Source organism: Megalobrama amblycephala, linkage group LG2, assembly GCF_018812025.1.
Source record: "Megalobrama amblycephala isolate DHTTF-2021 linkage group LG2, ASM1881202v1, whole genome shotgun sequence".
Taxonomy (NCBI): Eukaryota; Metazoa; Chordata; class Actinopteri; order Cypriniformes; family Xenocyprididae; genus Megalobrama; species Megalobrama amblycephala.
The window spans coordinates 56,777,945-56,798,788 of record NC_063045.1 but is presented as its reverse complement, the minus strand read 5'-3'; the positions used below and the strand labels follow the sequence as shown (position 1 = coordinate 56,798,788).

Genomic DNA, 20,844 nt, shown 5'->3' with positions numbered 1-20,844 from the left:
TAAGTGAGGGTAGCAAAATAAAGTAAACTGTGACATATTATACCCAAAAATTCTTCATACAGTAGACTACCAGTAAAATTGCTAAAAATTTGGAACCAAAAATTATTCAGACACTTTGACCTGACCATGTTTTGCTTTAATGTTATCTGACATAATTAATATAATTTTTTTCTGACACAGTTTAACTCTGAGATCTTGTCATATTTTATTACCATTTTTTTAACTATAGTGAATAAACTGTATGAATGAATGAAATGTTCAAGGTGTCTGAATAAATTTTGGTTTGACTGTGTGTGTGTGTGTGTGTATATATATATATATATATATTATGGATTAATTGTAAATGAAGAATTTGCACTATGCATAATCAACCTTGTTTTAACCCTAGACAAATGTATAAATGAAACCTAAGCTCTCCTGGTCTGTGGTTTTGCTGATCTTGCTCTCAAAGCAGTTTTTTGGCACAACTTGATTTTGCTACAAAAAAAAAAAAAAAAAATCAGGTTTTTTCCCCGTCACGTAATCTATCTTTGTCACTGGTGTAAAATGCTCAATTCACTGTGTTGCATCCTCCAGTGAGTAGGTTTTGCACAGAGATCTCTTTGTACGGTGGGCCGTATATAGCATTAATCAGCTCGACGCGTGCGTTGGGGGATATTTTTAGTGGATCATGTGTTCATAGTTTAGAGTGAGGTTAGTTAAAGTATTTAAAATGTGACTTGTCGGCTCTGAGGTAACAGATACTGCATCCACTGTAACGCCACTGGAATCCTGTCTAGTTATTCCCATTAACTGGATAGTCAGCAGGTTTCTTGAGCTCCTGGTTCAGTCTGTCCATCTTTTGGACTTGGCTATTATATGACATCTGTACACAGACAGGTTTCAAACAGTGTCTTCAGCAAGAATCCCAAGCCAGGTGTCTTCCAAATGACAAATGGACATTCTTGACCTCCTGAGGTCTTACAAAAGTCCAGCTGATCAAGGACAGCTACCGACAAATCTTGACAGCGGAATACTTTGTGTGTCCATAAACTGTAAAGTTTCATTTCTGGAGTCCAATTGGTCTATACAGTGCTAAAATATAATATAGCACCAGCTATGATGTGAAATACCTGTTTACAAGTAACTGCAGCATGCAAGTATTATTCTTAGTTTATATGTCACACTGTAAAACATAATTGTCTTGATTTTTTTATCAACTTTTTTTCTTTTGTCAGATCAACTTAGATAATAAATGTGGTTCAGATAACATAATATTTTGAGTATCTGTTGATTAAACCAATCTCATTCATTGTATTAACTCAAATTTTTAATTTCAATGAACTCAAAATTTTAAGGCAAGCAGGTAACTTACTTTTTTAAGTTAAACCAACAATCAATTTTTACAGTGACAAGGTTGTCAGAAGAGTTATAATTAATAAATTGATTAATTTGTAGTAACTGTTGAAAAGCAAGGGATAGTTCACCCAAAAATAAAAATCCTGTCATCATTTACTCACCCTCATGTTGGTAAAAACTTGTCTTTCTTTATTCAGTGGAACACAACATACAATGAAAGTCAAGGGGGTCAAATGTTGTTCGGAACCCATTGTGTTCCTCAGAAGAATAAGTCTGACAGGTTATGACCAACATTAGGGTGAGTAAATGTTGACCGAATTCTCTTTTTTTTTTTGGTGAACTATCCCTTTAAGACCCTCAAGGCTGTGATATAGAGTGATAATCTCATGCCGTCTTGCTTGAATATAGCACAGAGTGTAGCCAAAACCCTCAAATTTTCTCCATCCTCAAAATTACAGAGGTGTAATCCATGTTTGGTTGTCGCAAACTTGCATGTTTGCGGCCTTTTTTAGGCCTGACGATGTTGCTCCACTCATGTAAGTTTGTTCTTTGATTATGTGTCAGATTTTTTTTCTGCCAATTCCCACAATGAGGTTTACTTTCAAAATGAGCATCTGCATCTCTATTCTGCATTTGAAGTCACAGAGTGTGATCTGCGTAGAGAGCTGTCAATTAAATAAAATATTGATCTTTTAGAAGTCGCAAATCCCACAACACCCCAGATTTGTCTCTCGTAATGTAAACAATGTTTGCTTCGGTTGTGATGAGCTATCAAGTTTAGCAACTGCTTTTTGTTGTTTGAGGTAAAAAGTTCATAATTGTATTTTTGGTTCTGCTCCATTTACACGTGCAGTATATTTGGAAGAGGAAGTCTGTGAGGGGGAGTTTGAGGTGGCTGTTGTCGGGCTGCCGTCATCCTGGTTTGGTTTACAATGCTCCCTAGCTTCCACGTCACTTCCTCCCCCTGAGATCGTTCCCATGCTGCTGTAAACACCCACACCCAGACCTCCAGGCCGCCACTGCGAGATCAAATCCAATTCGAATGATGCAGACACTGTGTGAGATAAACAGATCTAGTAAGGGCCTGATTCATGAAAATCTTCTTAAGAAAGAAGTTAGGACATTTCCTAAGTTAAGTTCTAAGAAGTTTGCAAGGTCACTTCTTGAAATATTCTTAAGAATTACTCAAGAACATTTTTTTTTTTACTTCTTAAAGGATTAGTGCACTTCAGAATTAAAATTTCCTGATCATTTACTCACCCCCATGTCATCCAAGATATTTATGTTTGTCTTAAGAAAAGAAATTAAGGTTTTTGAGGAAAACATTCCAGGATTTTTCTCCATATAGTGGACTTCAGTGGGGTACAACGGGTTGAAGGTCCAAATTTCAGTTTCAGTGTAGCTTCAAAGCACCCGATCCCAGACGAGGAATAAGGGTCTTATCTAGTGAAATGATCTTTCATTATCTAAAAACCACAAATGCTCGTATTGCACTGCTCTGCGATGCGCCACGCATTACGTCATCATGTTGGAAAGGTCACGTGTGACGTAGGCGGTAGGCGGAAGTACCGTGGTAGGGCGGAAAACTCCATCTCATTTTCTCCTCCAACTTCAAAAAAATCATCCAACATCGTTGTTTTACCTTTTTTTTTTTTTTTTTTTGTAAAGGGCGTTTGATCTTTCCAATGTGATAACATAATGCGTGGCACATCACAGAGCAGTCCAAGATGAGCATTTGTGGTTAAAAAGTATATAATTTTTATTTTTTTAGAAAGTGACAGATCGTTTCGGTAGATAAGACCCTTATTCCTCGTCTGGGATCGTGTAGAGCCCTTTGAAGCTACATTGAAACTGCAATTTGGACCTTCAACCCGCTGTACCCCAGTGAAGTCCACCATATGGAGAAAAATCCTGGAATGTTTTCCTCAATAACTTGAAGAACGAAAGACATAAACATCTTGGATGACATGGGGGTGAGTAAATTATCAGGAAATTTTAATTCGGAAGTGAACTAATCCTTTAAGAACAAAATAACGACTCGATGAAAAACATCTTGGCCGTCTTTTTGCACTGCCTGCAGATTACTAAAATAACATGAAGCAGAGTGCATTCAAATCATTTAATGCACAGCTAAACGTGACTTATCCTAGTTATACCATGCTCATTTGTCAGCAGTGAAATATTAAAGCTGTCATTGATGTTTGCAGTCCACTATTTGACACGAAGGGTAAAAATTACCTGCATCTCTTTCTACTAACAATGAAAATGTGAGTTTAATTCCTTCAAAAACAGTGTGTGTGTTCACTTCAGTGAAAGCAGCATTTAAAATAGAATGGCGATTAAACTGACTTTTTTAACTGACAGTTTTAATGCACACCTTCCAACCAATCAGAATCAATTATTCAGACAGACCATTGTATAAATTGTTGTATAAATGTTAATTTAAACTACCCAATAAATTCATTAAAAATCATACCTTTGGGGATTTAAGACAAGTTAGAGTTTATTCTAAATTTAAGAGGTTATTCTTAACTTCTCAAAAATTCAAATTTTCATACAAAGTCATGAAACTCTAGATGGTTGAGGTCCCTAATTCAATCTGCTTGCAATCACATCATTCTCTATAGGGCACAACTGATTGGTTCCTGCTGTATCAGTAGCCAATGAGCTTGCTGCTCATACTTGGCCAGCATTTGCTGTAGCAGTGCGGTGTGCTTTCAGAAACCCTCCGCCTTCCCCAGCTCCACCTGTATAGATCTACTACAGGTAATTCATGTATGCTATATTGTACAGCAGCAGCATGTCTTACTTACAGCACAGCATGTTGTTTATGTATTGGCTGTAGCAATTCATATTAAACAACAGCAGCAGAGTAGTAGATCTATTCCTCCAAGACCAAACATATCAATATTGTCATATCCATTACCATGCCAAAAAAAAAGAGAGAATATTTTGTGAATCCGACTCCTGATCTTTCTAGTCTTTGTCTTTACGTCTAAACCTCCCTGTCAACTGTAGAACAACATCTCAATCCATTAGAAAAACCTCTTATTAGAGTCTTGCATGATTACGTTTGCTCATACTTAAGGTTAAGGATTTGAACAAACCACCAAGATCAAATATTAAGCTTCAGGGTGTAATTCAAAGGATCAGAGGAAGAAATGGCCACCTGCTTTCTTCAGGTCACTCACCTGCTGCGTGAGAGCGCAGTCCCGTACACGCTGCCAAGAGCTGAGAGATCAGCCTACACCGTGAGACTTGCTCTGATGTCAGAGCCAACCAACTGGCAAGATCTCTTCTCCACGTCGGGCAGCCTGACAAAAACACTTAAGAATATCGATCACAGGTCCGTGTCTAAGCCATGAACCGCTAACAGCAGGGCAAGTGTGCATTTACTCTTGGCAAATCATACACAGTCTGGTTTGGCATTAAAATTCACTTCATATTCTTGTTGTTAGACTTTGATTTTGCTGCACATTTTGGGGATGGAAAGATTCTTAAATGTTTTTGAAACCTATAGCTTTCTAGAATACTTGATTCTGATTGGTCAGATACAGATTTAACAAACGTTAAACTATATTAATTTCCTACATATCTGTACCAGTTTTGTGCCTCATATCATTGTGCATTTTTATTATTCTTACAAAGTAAAATTATTTCAACTCAAATTTATAAAATTATTTATCAACTATTTATTTATTTATTAACTAGCACAGTCTTGTTCAAATCGAAGAAAGTATGTCATATTATTAAATAAATCTTTCATTAGTTACACTAATAAAAATACATTTATGCTAACAACTGCACATTTTCATTTTTAACTGTATATTATGTAAAACATAAAACAAAAGTTTCATTTTTAATTTTAGCAAAGTTGTAGATTTAAATGAGCGCGTATCAAGCACCACAGTCTTTAATGTCGTGAATTGAGAGCATTTCAAATAATGTGACAGAAAAGAGAAGTGATATCTTAGCATGTGGCTACGAATGGCCGCAGAGTTTCAGTTGGCAGTGGGTATCGGTTAGCGGTGAAGCACAAACGCGACGCACACACGCTGAGAGAACACAGCTGTGTGACACACATCTCGACAGCAAAAGGAAGCCATGCAAATGCGCCCCCAACTATGAGCACAGTGTCAAAATGCCTTGTGCTCTTGCTGTCATAGTTTTGAGAGTTATTTGCCAGAATATTTACCAAATTGTTGCTAACAGCTTGATTATATCTGCTAGCTTAGCTTTTGTAATTAGGTCACTGAAATTCCTGCAAAGAACTGGGACATAATTTGAGATTTTCCATTGATTTTGGCAAATAAGGAAGTGTAGCTTACCAGGCTTGGCTAAACTTGTTTTTAGAGAAGATATCTTGAATTAGTTTATTTTACCCCATTAGCATTTTTTTTTTCTCTTGTTTTAAGCATAAATGTAATATTATTGTGTGAGATTTATACTTTAAACACTTTATATGTGCTTAATTCACAATATATATTTTCTGTCTTATCGCATTTTGCAAAATCTATCATGTTTTAAGGCAAGACATTACAGGCAAAACCATTGTTTTTTGTACTGTAAAAAAAGAATTGTTGGTTTAACTTAAGTAAGTTACCTGGTTGCCTTAAAATTTTGAGTTCATTGAAATTAAAAATTTGAGTTAATTCAATAAAGGTGATTGATTTAATCAACAGAAATTCAAAATATTATGTTATCTGAACCACATTAATTGTCTTCTTTCATACTAGTGGAAAGAAAACATCTAAAAAGACACATTTAAGTGTTTGTTTTATTACATTTTATCTTTTGTGTCAATATAGATAAACAATATACCGATACATACATACAGTGTGTGTGTGTGTGTGTATGTATATATATATATATATATATATATATATACACACACACATATATTATATATACACTTTTATGTTAGATGCAATTAATCATGATTAATCGATTTGACAGCACTATATTTAACATTTTATATATTTATATAGTCAACATTTAATTCCTAAAAACATGAGCGTATTCTCTGATTTATGGAGAGACAACAGAAGATAAAAAAGATCTTGATGTAAAGAAATTGAAGAATTTTGAACCTGGCTCCAATGTTCAGATGTCTGTGGTGGACGTTTATGCAAACGAGTGCATATTTAATTAGATAATTTCTAATTTGCATATTTAAACATCGAATTTCTGAAAACTTGTAATACAAGACCATTGCAATGTGAGCCAAAGCCAGATCTCTCTAATCTCGCGCTAAGCGGACAGCATCATCCTGGACTCACATGGCCCACGGCTGTTCACGCACAGTGCTCCGTGAGGAACCGCGGGTTCAGGATATGGGAATGTAGCGGGGCGTCTGGGAGCTGGTCTCGTTCCGTGGTACGACTAACCTCCACAGCTCGTGTGCTCTCATTGAGAAAGACAGACGCTGTCTCCTCTTTGTCCTTGGGAAGTTTTGAGGCGAGCCGTAAGGGTGGGGTGGAGAGTGACTTGTCCCCATTCCGGCACTGATTGATACAGTCTCTTGGCGGCCACTGCTCTGAGCCATAGTGGGCTCCCTTGATAGACACCAAAGAGATGCTGGAGTCCTCTCCATGAGATGCAGCTGGGGGGAAAGCTGGCAGAACGTATGTTCTTGAACATTTTGAGCATATTTTGAAGGCCGCTGGGTTGTTGAGGGATGAGGTTGGTTGATTGGTAGTATTTGCTAAAGCAAATATCACTATTACTATCGCTCATACTTGATAAAAAAAAAACCCTAACCTTAAAGGGATAGTTCAGCCAAAAATGAAAATTCTGTCATCATTTCCTCACCCTCAAGTTGTTCCAAACCTGTGTGAATTTCTTTCTTCTGCTGAACACAAAAGAAGATATTTTGAAGAATATGGTTTACCAAACAGGATGGACTTAGACCCACATTACAATTGCAATGATTTTGAGAGGTGATATATAAGAGGATATTTGTGGTGGCTTGCTATCAAACTCTGAAAGAGATTGTTAATACTTGCAAACCTCATCAGTCACTTCAGAACAATGATGTTTGTTTGCACTTCCCATTTTCTGCATCGTGAAGCGGTTTATGGGAAGAGGCATCTTGTATTGTTTCTAATCAGTGATGTCACTTCCTTATGAGGTAGTCTGCGAAGAAGACTTCCTGTCATTATGTCCATTTGTGCAAGCTGCTGGGTGTTGTTTGCGAAGAGCCGCTTCCTCCTTCGAGTCAGAGTCAGAGTCAGCTGTCTGACACCTCTGGGGGTCTGCCAGGAGCTCTGAGGATGTGCTTCGACGTGCTCCGACAAGTTCCTCTGCTGCCTGGCACATCTTCAGTGTTTCAGATGCCCTGAAAGATGGTGATAATGAAGTTGTACAGGCTCCAATCTCAATCGTGTTAACTGACATTAGCCAAGTTATGCCAGAGGCTACCTTATAAATGCTAGTTTGGGGATTTTCTTTTGTTTATTTCTGTCTTTATTAGCGGTGTCTTCACTTTACTATTGCTCATACTTTTGAGATCCCATAACAACTTTAAGTACAATACTTTAAGCTCAAATCATGCAACTTCTTTAGGAGAGGAGTGCTATTGCTTTTTGAATGAAAATTCATATGAGCCATATTTAAGGCCCGTTCACACCAAGAACGATATCTATATCAGATATCTGCTAAATGCTCAAGCTCTTTAAATCAAAATGGATTCTAATTGGCTGTCAATGTTTTTATCATTCATTAGCTGGAAAAAATTCAGTGTTTCCAATGATTGTTCCTCTGTGTCGTTCTCATTTTACTTGTGAACTTCCCTATTCTCATTCTGTAATATGTTGTAGTTATTGTTATAGTTATTGTACTTGGTGTGAACAGGCCTTTAGGGATCAGAATATCATGGAAACTTTAAAATTACCAAAGAGAGTAAAGCATTATCTAGAACACCAATAAACACTTAGCAACATGCTAAAAACACAATAGCATTGTGAAAGTGAGTTACGAATATGCAAGCACCAGTAACTTTTTTCTTCAGAACATGTAAAAATCATGTTGATTGGTATAATAGTGATGGAATTAATGCATTTCATGCATTATGGTGTGTTAGCGTTTGCGCTAACCGCTAATCTGCTGCTCTGAGGTGTATTTTTAAACACATTTTCATTGACTGTACGGTTACATGTCAAAATGTACTTATGCAGGCATGAATGACATGTTCCCCTTCAGGTTGCCCTTTTACCACAGCTAATTTGCAAAGGGTTTGCTAGGAGGCCTTTCTGCCCTTCTCTGGAAGTTGTCCTGGGTCTAATGGCCCCTCAGGAGACTGTCTCAGTCATATCTAGGTGTTATCTCAGCGCTGTTTTATTTCGGTGGCACCATGCCGCTCTTCACAGGACGAGGAGATATCTGTCCTCTCCCGCTGCCCTCGGGAGAAGCAGAGAGGCAGATTAACAAAGTGACTTAATGTTGCACATTACTCTCTGGAGATCCCTGCTCCTGGTTTCTTGGCACTGGGCCGCCCTCCTTCCTACTCAAGTAACACAGCAGCTCCTCCCACGCCTGTCTCTCTCTGTCTTTATCTTTCCGTCACATGGGTAAACACACTAGCATCTCCGACCTCTAAGCCATTTTGCCTCGACATGTCCAGTTCCTGTGGGGTTTTTGCCGATTGCGTTCAAAATTTCACTATGTTTATCTGGCAATTCCCTCTTTAAAAAAATCATGCCTTTGGTCCCATATTAGAATCAGAATATGTTTTATTTTATTTTATTTTATTTTATTTTATTTTATTTTATTTTATTCAATATTAGCTTCTTAATTATTGGCATTGGTCTGATATTGAAAGCAGATTGTTAAGACTATTTATTGATTGATTTTAATTATTTATCATTTTCCTAAAAATGATTAATAATATTTAATTTATTATTTTTTGTAATTTATTTTTTGTAAATATTAGTATCCATTTGATTTATTATTACCATTGTTATTTTATTTTATTTTATTTTCCATCTAATTAATTATTGTCATTGATCTGATATTTTTGTATTGACTAATTTTTTTTTATAAAAATATTATATAATAATATTATGTTTTATAATAATATAATATTATGTCTTAATAAATAAAAATAAAAATAAAAGTATATTCAACTTTATTTTATTTTCAATTTATTTTATTTTATTATTGGTATCCATCTGATTAATTATTGCCATTAGTCTAATATTTTTTTATTGATTATTTTTTTTATTATATATATATAATAATATTATGTTTTTTTATTAAAACATAATATTATATATATATATATATATATATATATATATATATATATATATATATATATATATATATATATATATAAATTATATTTATAATTATAATATTATGTTTTAATTAAAAAAAATATGTAATTGGGTTTATTTTATTTTATTGCCAACTACATATTTATAATATTTTGTAGAATTTTACTTGTAGTTTACAAATCTGTTTATTGGCCATAATATAAAAATAATTTGAATACTTGATTGTGATTGATTCCTTGCTCAAATATGACTGCTTAACTGCATAAATGACTTTAGTCAAACAAGACATACTGTACCCCACAGCATGTATGCTAATCCTGAAATGAAATTGCTACACATAAGCAGACTGATCAGTTATTGGAGATGAGTGAGTTGGACATCATCGGCCCAGTGGCTAAAGGGAACTCTTTGAGTCTGGGTTTAATGGATTACATGTCCTGAACAGCTTAAAGTTACGTAAGGTGTTGCTCACTGGGTGACCATCCATCAGGCTGTAAGCTAAGTTGGATAAGGTAGATCTTGAGAAGAATGGTGTTTTTGCACATATAAAGGGATCCATTAAAAGTCAATATGGAACAGTTTTTTTATGAGACTTTGAATGCAGTTTTTACCTATGCCAAAAGACACTCAGTATTTGATCTCGCTGTCTTGAATTTACCGTAAGTTTCCATTTTTATTGGCACACTCTCCGTCCGAGCGGAGCTTGCCGAGGCTTTTATCGTTTGGTATGCTTTTCAAATTCAAATGAAAAGCTGTCACAACATTCCTGTAACTTCCTCTTCTGATGTATCATCTGCTTTTTCCATCCCTCCTTTATAAATCCTTCACATCTCTCTGGCTTTTATCAGTCGACTTGAAGCATAATCAAAAGGTCACATCTTGATGCATGCATTGCCAAGTTGTTGACCATGTTTAAGTGAAAAGAAGCAGTTGACCCTGGAAGATTTCTGCTGCCGATTTTCAGTTTCTATGCTGGCTGCGTATTTTCCCTCCCTCTTGTTGTGAGTGTGAACATTTCACCTCTCCTCCCCAAAGCTCACTGCTTTCTCTCATTTGCATTGTGGGTTGCCCTTGAGTTTTATTTCCTCTTATACAAGTTGCTCTGGTCTTCAACCAAGTACTTGTGTTCTCTGGGGACATTGTAGGGCTCATTGTAGGTAATGGTGCTTCCAAAACTATTGCTGATGCTCATACACATACACTTGCACATACACTTTGCACATACACCGGAATATTTTTATTGACTAAACCACCTAGGAACAACCAAGAACACCCCAGAAACCACATAGCAACACCATGGCAACTACCTACTTTCTCTGTCATTATGACAGCGAGTTTTGCTCATGCTAAAGCATCAAAGATGTCTATTTACAATGTGTCTTTGAAATGTTGATCATTGTAGCCAATCGCAAACATATCTGCATGAACACAATCTGCTCAACAGTGCTCAAAATGCCACGGGGAAATGCTGGTATCTTCACATTTTTTAAATTCTTTTGACCACACTAATTTATACTGATTTACTATTTTAAAGCAAGACATTTTAAAGCACTGTTTTTTTTTTCTCAGTGTGAAACATGTTTATAAATCAGTCGTGTTTCCCAGAAAGTCCTGATTTTGTACGCTGTTAACCAAAATGCTCAGTTTCTTTCCACATTCGAGCACTGAGAGATATCAACGTCTGTCTGATTAAATCTGTATCTCTTTCCCTGTCTTGTCTGTTCAGGAACGGATGCCGGAGTCTTTGAAATAAGAGGAACAAGAAAAGAGGAAAGACTGCATTGAGGATCGGAGAGAGCGAGCGAGAGAGGAAGGAAGACAAGTGTGTACAGTACTTTTGGAATAGGAAGGAATACCAGGCCGAAATAATGGGGAGGAAAAAGATTCAGATTGCACGGATAATGGATGAACGCAACAGACAGGTAAAAGAGATTTTATCTGGAAGGAAAGAATGGAGTGCTCATTTCACAGAAATGCAATAAATCTTTAGCGCATACTCTTTCACACACACACACACACACACACACACACACACACACACACACACACACACACAGATAGTATGCATCACTTAAGGAAGTGCCAGCAGCTTCTGACGACAGCGTCACAAGACACTCACAAGCTGGATTCTCACTTCGGACGAGCTGCTGTAGTTTTGCCCACGTGTGTTGGGTGTTTGTGTGTGAATGTGAAATATAATTGTCCTAAATCATCATAATTGCTATTTTTAATGCTTCTTTAATTGCAATATTAAATTCATTGCTCTTGCATTAGATGATAAGATGTGGAGAGTCTAAATAGTTGAGGTTTGTAATGGAGTAGAGGAAACCGTGCCTCCACCAGCGGGTGTGTCATTCACCACAACGAGCAGTTCCAACTTATTACTCACCCGGGCAATTAGACAGGCAGGATCTGTAGCCACATCTGACAATACTTATGAAGCACATCGACCTCTTACCTTCCTGATTGAACCGACGTTTCTCTGTCCTGATGGTTTAGGGGTTGTGACTTTGAGTTCACATCCTTTATTTCATTCGGAAAGTCGTAAATAAGGTTTTTAGAATTCTTTTTTTTTTTTTTTTTTGTATTAATCCTGACCCCCTAAAAATATATAAAGTTGGACTTGAACTCTACACTTTTAAAAATGAAGGTTATTTATTAGCAATGGAACATTTCCATTGGACAAAGGATTCTTTATAGTGGAAAAAGTTTCTTTAGATTATTAAAATGTTCTTCACACTAAGAAAATAAAAATGGTTGAGTTTCAGAACTGTTCACTGAAAGGTTCTTTGGGGCACCCAAAATGGTTCTTCTATGGCATCGTTGCAAAAAAAAAAAAAGCCTTTTGGAAACTTTATTTTTAAGAGTGTAGCACAGGGCCAAATGTGAAATCATGATTTGGAGCGGGAACTATTCAATTTCATGGCTAACACGGATAGCTGCGGGTCATACCACCGGAGCGCTAGCTCTTAATGAGATAATAACCGTCACATATCCCTGAGAATTGAACCCGACGTCTTCAGGTTTCAGCCAGTGTGAACTCAGTTAAACTCAAGTTGGAATTTGAATTGGAATGACAGTTAGATTCAATACAGAAATTCAATACAGGTGATGAATTCTGGGAAATCCAAGAACCAAAACGCTGATCACTCTAAAAAATAATGTGATGGCTCAATTTGTTGCATCAATTTTTTTGCATTTACGTTCAACCAACAAGCTACACTGAGTTAGAGAAACTTAATCATTTATAGCATAAACACAAATTTTTAAGTTGATTACTCAAAAAAAAATGAACTACCAGAGTTGTAGCCCTGGAACCAATTAGCTAATCTTATCTATTTAAGTTCAAATCAACTTATTTAACATATATATTTAATGAACAAGTAAGATATTACAGTCACTAGCATTAGCGCAGTCTTTGCTTATAGAGTCAATGTAGTGTTTACCTTCATGTATCTACTCTTCAGCACAATAGTAACTAACCACAAAAACTTCAACATTACAGAAACTCTTTTAAATGTCAAACATAACACTAAACTAACCCTTCACTAAAAACAAATAAATTAACACTTAATTTCAACATTTATTTTCCTTATGCATGCATGCTGGGAACTAGAAATCCACTGCCTAATTTCCGAAGTTATCAAGACAATTTCATTAAGTTATTACAACCTAATTAAAAAAAAAAAAAAAAGCCAATTAATGCAGAAATTTGAGTTTAAATTACAGACGATATTAAGCTGTTGTAATGATCAACATTATTATGTCTACAGAACTCTACAAATTAATTAATTGAAACAATAAATTAGAATTTTTAACTTGCAGCCATGCATTTATTGAAGTTGTGGTAACAAGTCCCCTGAATTACTTTTTAGAGTATATAATGTAACATCAAGAACTTAAGCCAACTCAGGAACTCTGTGATGAAGAGCATCCATTCAAGAACCTTTATTTTTAAGGGAGTCTCCATGACTGAATAAATAGTTTATTTTTCGCAGAGGTTTTATCAGTAGAGCGCTTTAATAAAAAAGGTTAAGTGTTCAGCCTGTTACTTTACTTGTTGTCCTTTGCTTCTGAACAATGCTTTAGTGTTCAAGTGGACAACAGCTCAGGGCGCAGGATAAATGGTTGCCTGTCATCTATGTCCCCCCCCCCCCCCCCCACCTGTCTCCACCCCCTTCAATGACCAGCATAGGGCCGGAAACCGAGGCAAAGCCATTGTGCAGGGGAAGCCATTGGACCCTTCCTGTTATGACAGGAAATGCACTCAAATGTGCTTCCTGACCCCCAGTGCAGTAGCACGATTAGCCCCCCTCCACGCCCACCCTTTCCCGTGTTGTGGTGGTGGAGCTCTAAGTGGATGTTCTGTGTGAGATGTCTTACCCCGCAGCAGATTCTCCGAAATAAACTTGCATGATTTTTTATAAGGGCAGCACGCTCGCTCATATAAGCTTAGCTGCAGCTTTAAAGTGCAGTTTAGCATCAGAAAGCATGTAGGAAAATGTTAAAAAAAAAAAAGTCTTTGTGACTCAGACATCTAAGGTAAAGACAGGCTGAACATGGAACTGAACGCATGCAGCATGTGAAAGGCGAGCGTTTTTTTGTGTGCGTATGTGTGTGTGGGGGCGTCTCAGTGAGCATGTGTAAGACATCTGTCGCTCCCGGTGTATGTGCATGTGTGTGTGAGAGAGCATAATCTAAATCATGTGGAGGTGAGAGCATCAGCGTGCTGAGCGGTAGGAGTGAGAAGATCACCCTGCTGGAGTTTGTTTGTGACAGGGCGCATGACGTCTGAACTCACGCACAGGGATCAGCAACACACAAACACCGGCATCACCATGTAGATTAGGGCCTTCACATGCATGTCTTCTGCTCGTTGAAAGTCTAAAATCTCTTTAAAATGTCTCTCTTTGTCAGAAATTAGATTAAATGGAGAACAAATAGTCTCCTGCTTCTCAAATTTGATAGAAAATGACCCCAGCAATTTCACAAATGTCTCCTCTAGAGTTTAGTCAAATGATCTGAGTTATATTGTTTTTTTATGTCTATCTTTGAGTCTGTTTGGTATTTTTATTTCTCTTGAGGAATTTTAAGAGAAACATCTCAGACAAATACTGTAGCTCTGGCTCAAACTGTAAAGCAATACATTGGTTAAAAGGCATATACCAGCCGAGGCGCTGTTTAGACCTGGTATTAAGATGCGTTTTGGTCGATCACAAGTGGACGAGGGAGACACATTCCCGTTTACACCTGGTATTTTAATCTGTCTGCTTTGTCCATTTCAACCACTTCTGCCCTGATTTCTTTGAGGGGAGGGTCTATGGGCCGGTAAATGAATGGCTTTTTTCAGATCTTTCGATCTACTGAACAAAGTAAACCATTAGAAATCAGGAATGGTGAGAGAACATTGTACTTGGTAAGTTTTTGTCTTCAAACCAAACTTGGTTCTTCAGCTGTCAAAGTTTAAATCCTGTCTGGCTAGTGCACTTCCCATAATGTTTACGCATTAGGTCAGTAGGTGGAGTGTAGGTGGTGTTTAGTGGCTGTTCGAACACATTCGATCACATGAGCATTTACACTACGAAAGCAATCCGGTCTAATGCGTTTTCAACTCTGGAAGTGGTCGAAAGTGGACAAGCTCAAAACGTTTTAGACTCCATTTACACCTGTATTTAGTGTCGTCCACTTGTGATCCATTCGACCAAAATGCATCTTAATACCAGTTGTGAACTGGGCCTAATTGAGACAAAGTTGATACTTAAATGAGACATAATTGGGAATTGGGAAACCTCTAAGAAATGCATTTATGCATGTCTTATTTGTGTCTATCATATATCTTTTATTTCATTTTAAGAGAAACATTTGAGAAAATTGATACTTCATTGAGACATAATTGAGAACTCTTGAGATATTAAAAAAGAGCAGTACACTACTGTATGTCAGCAATTGTCTAAATTGCTTCTTAATTCATTCTTCCTCAGGAGAATCATCCGCTACTTAAATGAGACATAAATGAGAACTCCAGTAAGGTTCCTATAAGCTTTCAAAGAGCCAACTCTTAGCAATAACATTTCCTTTCTATCTTGTTTTGATGCCAGAATTCAATAATCCAGAGTTTGAATATTTCAGGAAGATGCCCAAGGGAGTTCTTTGGGTTTGTGCGGCTGTTTCTCGCTAAATTTCATTGCCATCTCAACACAGATGGAGAGTTTGTATTGGAGGGTTTAAATGGTGTCTTTGGGAAATTGTCCTTTCCAAATGGAATGTGTGCAACGCTGCCGGCGTGCCTAGGTGATGCTGGGTCATCATTAGCCAAAGCAATCCTATGAACCCTGCCACCCAGGGGCTGTCAATTTGTGAAGCGTGCTGGGCAGAATTTCACCTTGAACTCCCCAGTCTAAATTTAGCATGGCACGTAGAGCTCTGATAGCTCTCTAACCAGAGTACCCTGTCAAACAATTTGGTTTTGGATGGATGTCACCCTGTACACTCAAGCAATAAGTTTCATTTTGATGGGGCTTTTCTACGCAAGTCATGCAAATGCCAATGAAACGATTTACAAAGTACAAGACAATTAAGTTCATATTTTATTGTATCAGTTCACAAATTGTGGGTAGTAAGAGTTTGAAAGTTCTAAGCATTGATTGGACATAAATGCAAATTACTTTCCTGCTGAAAAAAATCTGCTGCCTGCTGAATACGATGAGGAAACCTAGTACAGTAAGCTAGTTAAGAAGTCTGTTGAGGACTTTACATGTTGGTGACCATCTCTGACATCTCTGACATCAAACCATCTATCTAGGATGTCAAGTCAAGTCAAGTCACCTTTATTTATATAGCGCTTTTTACAATGCAGATTGTGTCAAAGCAGCTTTACATTGATAACTGGTACATAATTTTTGCTGCACAGCAGCTCTTCAAGAATAGTGTCAATGCAGGCAGATCAAAGCACTGTTGAATAAATGTCAAGAATACTGTTGAATATCAAATGTCAAGTCAAATGTCAAGTGTCCCCAACTAAGCAAGCCAAAGGCGACAGCGGCAAGGAACCCAAACTCCAACAGGTGACATCAGGTGGCAAACAAGTGGCAAATAGGTGTTAAAATGGAGAAAAAAAAACCTTGGGAGAAACCAGGCTTAGTCGGGGGGCCAGTTCTCCTCTGTCGATGGATGTGAACCATTATGATATCATTGCCAAAGTAATAATGTTTTGAACGAAAGGCATCAAGTCTATCCAAGTGTAACCCTCTCCTTGTTCTTTTTTTTTATCAGGTTACGTTTACAAAGAGGAAGTTTGGACTAATGAAAAAGGCCTACGAGCTGAGCGTTCTGTGCGACTGTGAGATCGCCCTCATCATCTTCAACAGCACTAATAAACTGTTCCAGTACGCCAGCACCGACATGGACAAAGTTCTGCTTAAATACACTGAGTACAATGAGCCCCATGAGAGTCGGACGAATTCGGACATCGTGGAGGTGAGTTCCTCTTGGCAGTAAGCACAATTTAGAGATCCCAATCAAAGTTTTTGCCAAATCTGAATCATCAAGCATCATTTGAATCATCAGGCATCAAGAAGGTTTGTTCTGTTTTTGACCAGCAGTTCTTTTCGGCAGAGTAAGCAAGTGGTAGAACTTGACACCTGGCCCGTGTTTGGTGGTGATTTGTTAGGGAACACGTTGTGAAAGTCCTTGCAAAATATGTTTGGCACATGCCGTTGTGGTCTGTAAGAACGGATCAGGCTGAGCTGAAGGACAGGGACGAGGACTTTACTGTATCTCGTCATGAACCGCATTACGCAACAGGTTTAGGAGGACACGGCAGGTGCCACCGTTCAAAACAGGTGGTGTACGCAGAGACTTAAGGTCTTGCTGGCACATCACCTCCACCTTTTGTGACATGTGAGCTCCTGAAAATGTCACAGGGCAAGCGTGGGGTTGCTCTAGGTAAGGGTTTCCTTGTCCACACAGCATCTTCTGCTGAAATCATCACTGAAAGACCAAAGAGCAACTGTGAAACTGCTCTCAGCTCTTCCAAACCACCTGTCAAGCCTGACTTTGGGAAGAGAGAACTTGAAGGTTCCCACCCCACATGCATGAAAGGCCATGGCGCTCCCAGTGGGAGCAGTGGGAAAACTATTTCCCCTGGAAAAGTCCCTTTTGCAGTAAAAACACCCGATTGATTTGCGTAGAGCCCTGGTGGTGCCACACAAACAAACTCTTCTCTTACTAAGTAAGGGATGAAGAAAAACACGCCGTAACGATGAGGAATAACGGTATAGATGCTGAAAGGGGCGTTCGTAAGAGTTCAGTTGTGGTGAAGGATCTCTTTATCTCTGTGCGTTCGAGCATGAGCCGGTTATTGTTTCACAACTCACTTCACTTGCACATAACAAGCTGCAAATTCAAACTCTATTATTATACTTTGACTGTTCAGTCTAGTGTAACACCATTCGACAGGCCATTTGCAACGTTGACACATGCATTACAAGCAAAGCCCTGGGGTCAGACTTAGCTGGGATTCTGCTGGTTTTTTATGAGGCTGAGAGGGAAAACAGCATGGCTTGCCTCATGAGGGAAGAAACATCACGTCTCCATGAGGCAAATCTCATGGACACCCTGCCAAGCCAGTAAGGAGCCAGGATAATCCCATTTCCTTGATTAGTGTAATCTGAAAATGCTCCTTTTAATCCTAAAAACTAACAGCGTGCACTATAACCCCATGTCGTCCCCCCGAAACGCATGTTTTCCAGACCCCACACCTTAGATTTCCCTCTCTACTGAGAATTGTCAATGAGACCGTTGGTGCAAGGAAGGAAAATGTTAATTATTTCCAAAGGTCGTGCTGTTAATGACTACAAGGCCAGCTAATGAGATTGAGCAAAGCTCTGTGCGTATGGTAGTTGACCTCTTGTGTTTGGTCTTGTGCTGGAAGGCATTGGAGGTGACAACCTTCCCTTCCTCCAATTTCACCCACACAAACCTCTGAGAAAACATGCCTCCAGCGCTTGGCACATCGATATGATTTCAAATGTAACGAAGAAAACACAGTCAACCTACTTTTATAAGCTGGCTCCATTTCAGGCACATTTGCCTCAAACGTTTTTCTACTCTCCTAATTTAGATAATTTGTCTTCATGTAGTTGCATGCCAATGCATTCTTAAGCACTTCAAATTTTGCTCGGGTTCACTCACTGTTCTCCATGTGAAAAGGTTTTTCTAAGTCGTAGCTGTGTTTACTGTTCACTTTGTTACGTCTTTGGTTAAATTTATGATTAGAAGTGTTTTGATGTGATTGTTTGCCGCAGCAATGGTTCTCTGGTGTATTCAGATTTGTTGTTTGTATGCACGCATGATGGCTTGATCTTCCGTTGAACCTTGATGACGATTGACAGATTAAATCCCTGAATCAGATTTGGTGGGCTTATACTGCTCTGTGTTAACACTGTCACATTGCAGTCACAACATCAAGAGGATGCCAGGAACTAGAGCTTACTGCCATTACGGACCATTTCTGATCAACAGTTTGATTAAATATATGTATGTACGCCTGGCCAAAAAAAATGAACTTCCTGTTTAGATCTAAACAGGCAAATGCTTAAGAGTCTATGACTGGATCATTATTGCAGTGATTATTATGTTTCTAGAATGTTATATGTTTGGCAACAGTTCTTCTAATCCTAACTGATGGAGTGTGTAGCTTTTCATTTCTTAAAAAACCATGTAGGAAGACACATCATGGCCATATTCCAGAATGACAATGTCAAGATTCATCAGGTTCAATTGTGAAAGAATGGTTGGGAGGGAGCAATCATTTTCACGCATGTATTAGTCCAGACCATTGAAAGTCTTTGGGATGTGGTGGAGAAGACTTTTCAGAGTGCTCACCTCTTGCATTGTCAATACAAGATCTTGACCAAAAATGTATGCACCTCTTGTTGGAAATAACATCACAACATTTAATACCCATCAAGAGCACTTCCAAAGACTTTCAATGAATCTGGACTCAGAGGTGCCAATTCATGTGTAAAAATGATTCGTCATGCTCCCTCCCAACCATTCTTACACAGTTTGAGCCTGATGATGAATCTTGACATTGTCATCCTGGAATATGGCTATGATATGTCTTCCTACGTGGTTGTTTAAGAAATGAAAAGCTACACACTCCATCAATTAGGGTTAGAAGAACTGTTGTCAAACATAATAATCACTGCAATAATGATCCAATCATAGACTCTTAAGCATTTGCCTATTTAATACCTTTTTTTTTTTTGGCTGGGCAGTGTATATACAGTATAATTTGAGTTTTTTCTTTTCAAGAGAAATCAGTGCCACACTCAGTTCATCCCTTCAGGAATTTCACCAAAAGAGAGACTTCTTTGTTTTGCATTCCTTACCCCTCCTATTTCACAAACGGGTTAACATGAGTATACTGCTTCACTTAGTAACAGCGTGTTGTATTTTGCGCTTTTGGCCTGAGACTCATGGTTATTTATAAGATGGAGGACTTTCACATTCTTTACCCCGCTGCCCCTTTTCCGTCCTCTGTCTTGGGCAGAAAACAGCTAAAGTTCTCATAGCGTTGGAAATAAGGAGCAGACGCCCAACTTGTGTGCCAGACCTCCTCCCCATTCCAACCCTTTGTGTTTTTATGTGGTCCTTCCCCATTAAATGCCTGAAAACCGGTAGTTTACTAAAAATAGAAAGCAGCACAGCTAAAAATAGCTCCGGCCCGGCAGTCGTGCCAAGGAAAATGGAGAAGAATAGGCTTGGAGTGCCGGAGAGAGAGAGAGAGAGAGAGAGAGGACAACCACGCTTGTTTTTCCCCCCACTCGATTTTCTCTCTGAGAAAAACTGACCACAGACAGCTGCGTACCTCACTAAAGCTTAAATCAAACTTGTTAGGGTGGTGTTTTCACACTTTTAAGAGAGGAAAGGAAGAGTTCAGTTGATTACGTGACTTCTCGTGGCATGCTCCTCTACACTTCCCAGACTGTTTCTGTCGGCTCATATCTGCCATCTGTTCTGCTATGTAAACTTGAAAACACGGTGTGAAATTCGAGCGTGCAGTGAACTCAGCCCACATTTGGGTCATTGTTCTGATCCGCTCATGCTTAGAGTTTGAAACGCAGTATTTACTGCCCTGTTTTCTTCATCCTCGATTGAACGACATCAGAGGGCGGTTTTACATTCCACGATTAATCTGAACCTTGTTGCGTGAGTCAGGTTTTCC

General features: G+C 38.2%; 1 protein-coding gene across 6 annotated transcripts in view; it reads left to right on the top strand.

Annotated features, from left to right (window-relative positions):
• The window catches only part of mef2ca (myocyte enhancer factor 2ca), a 47,570-nt gene that overhangs the window by 8,787 nt on the left and 17,939 nt on the right, over nucleotides 1-20,844 (top strand). For 4 of the 6 annotated variants that reach the window (XM_048181106.1, XM_048181110.1, XM_048181107.1 and 1 more), the window contains 2 exons: nucleotides 11,341-11,536; nucleotides 16,887-17,090. In XM_048181106.1, the coding sequence (XP_048037063.1) occupies nucleotides 11,483-11,536; nucleotides 16,887-17,090 (258 nt within the window). In that variant the 5' untranslated portion in view covers nucleotides 11,341-11,482. Of the gene's footprint in view, nucleotides 1-1,535; nucleotides 1,637-4,041; nucleotides 4,105-11,340; nucleotides 11,537-16,886; nucleotides 17,091-20,844 lie in introns of those variants that run through there. The other 2 variants (XM_048181109.1, XM_048181108.1) reach the window with 2 other exon arrangements.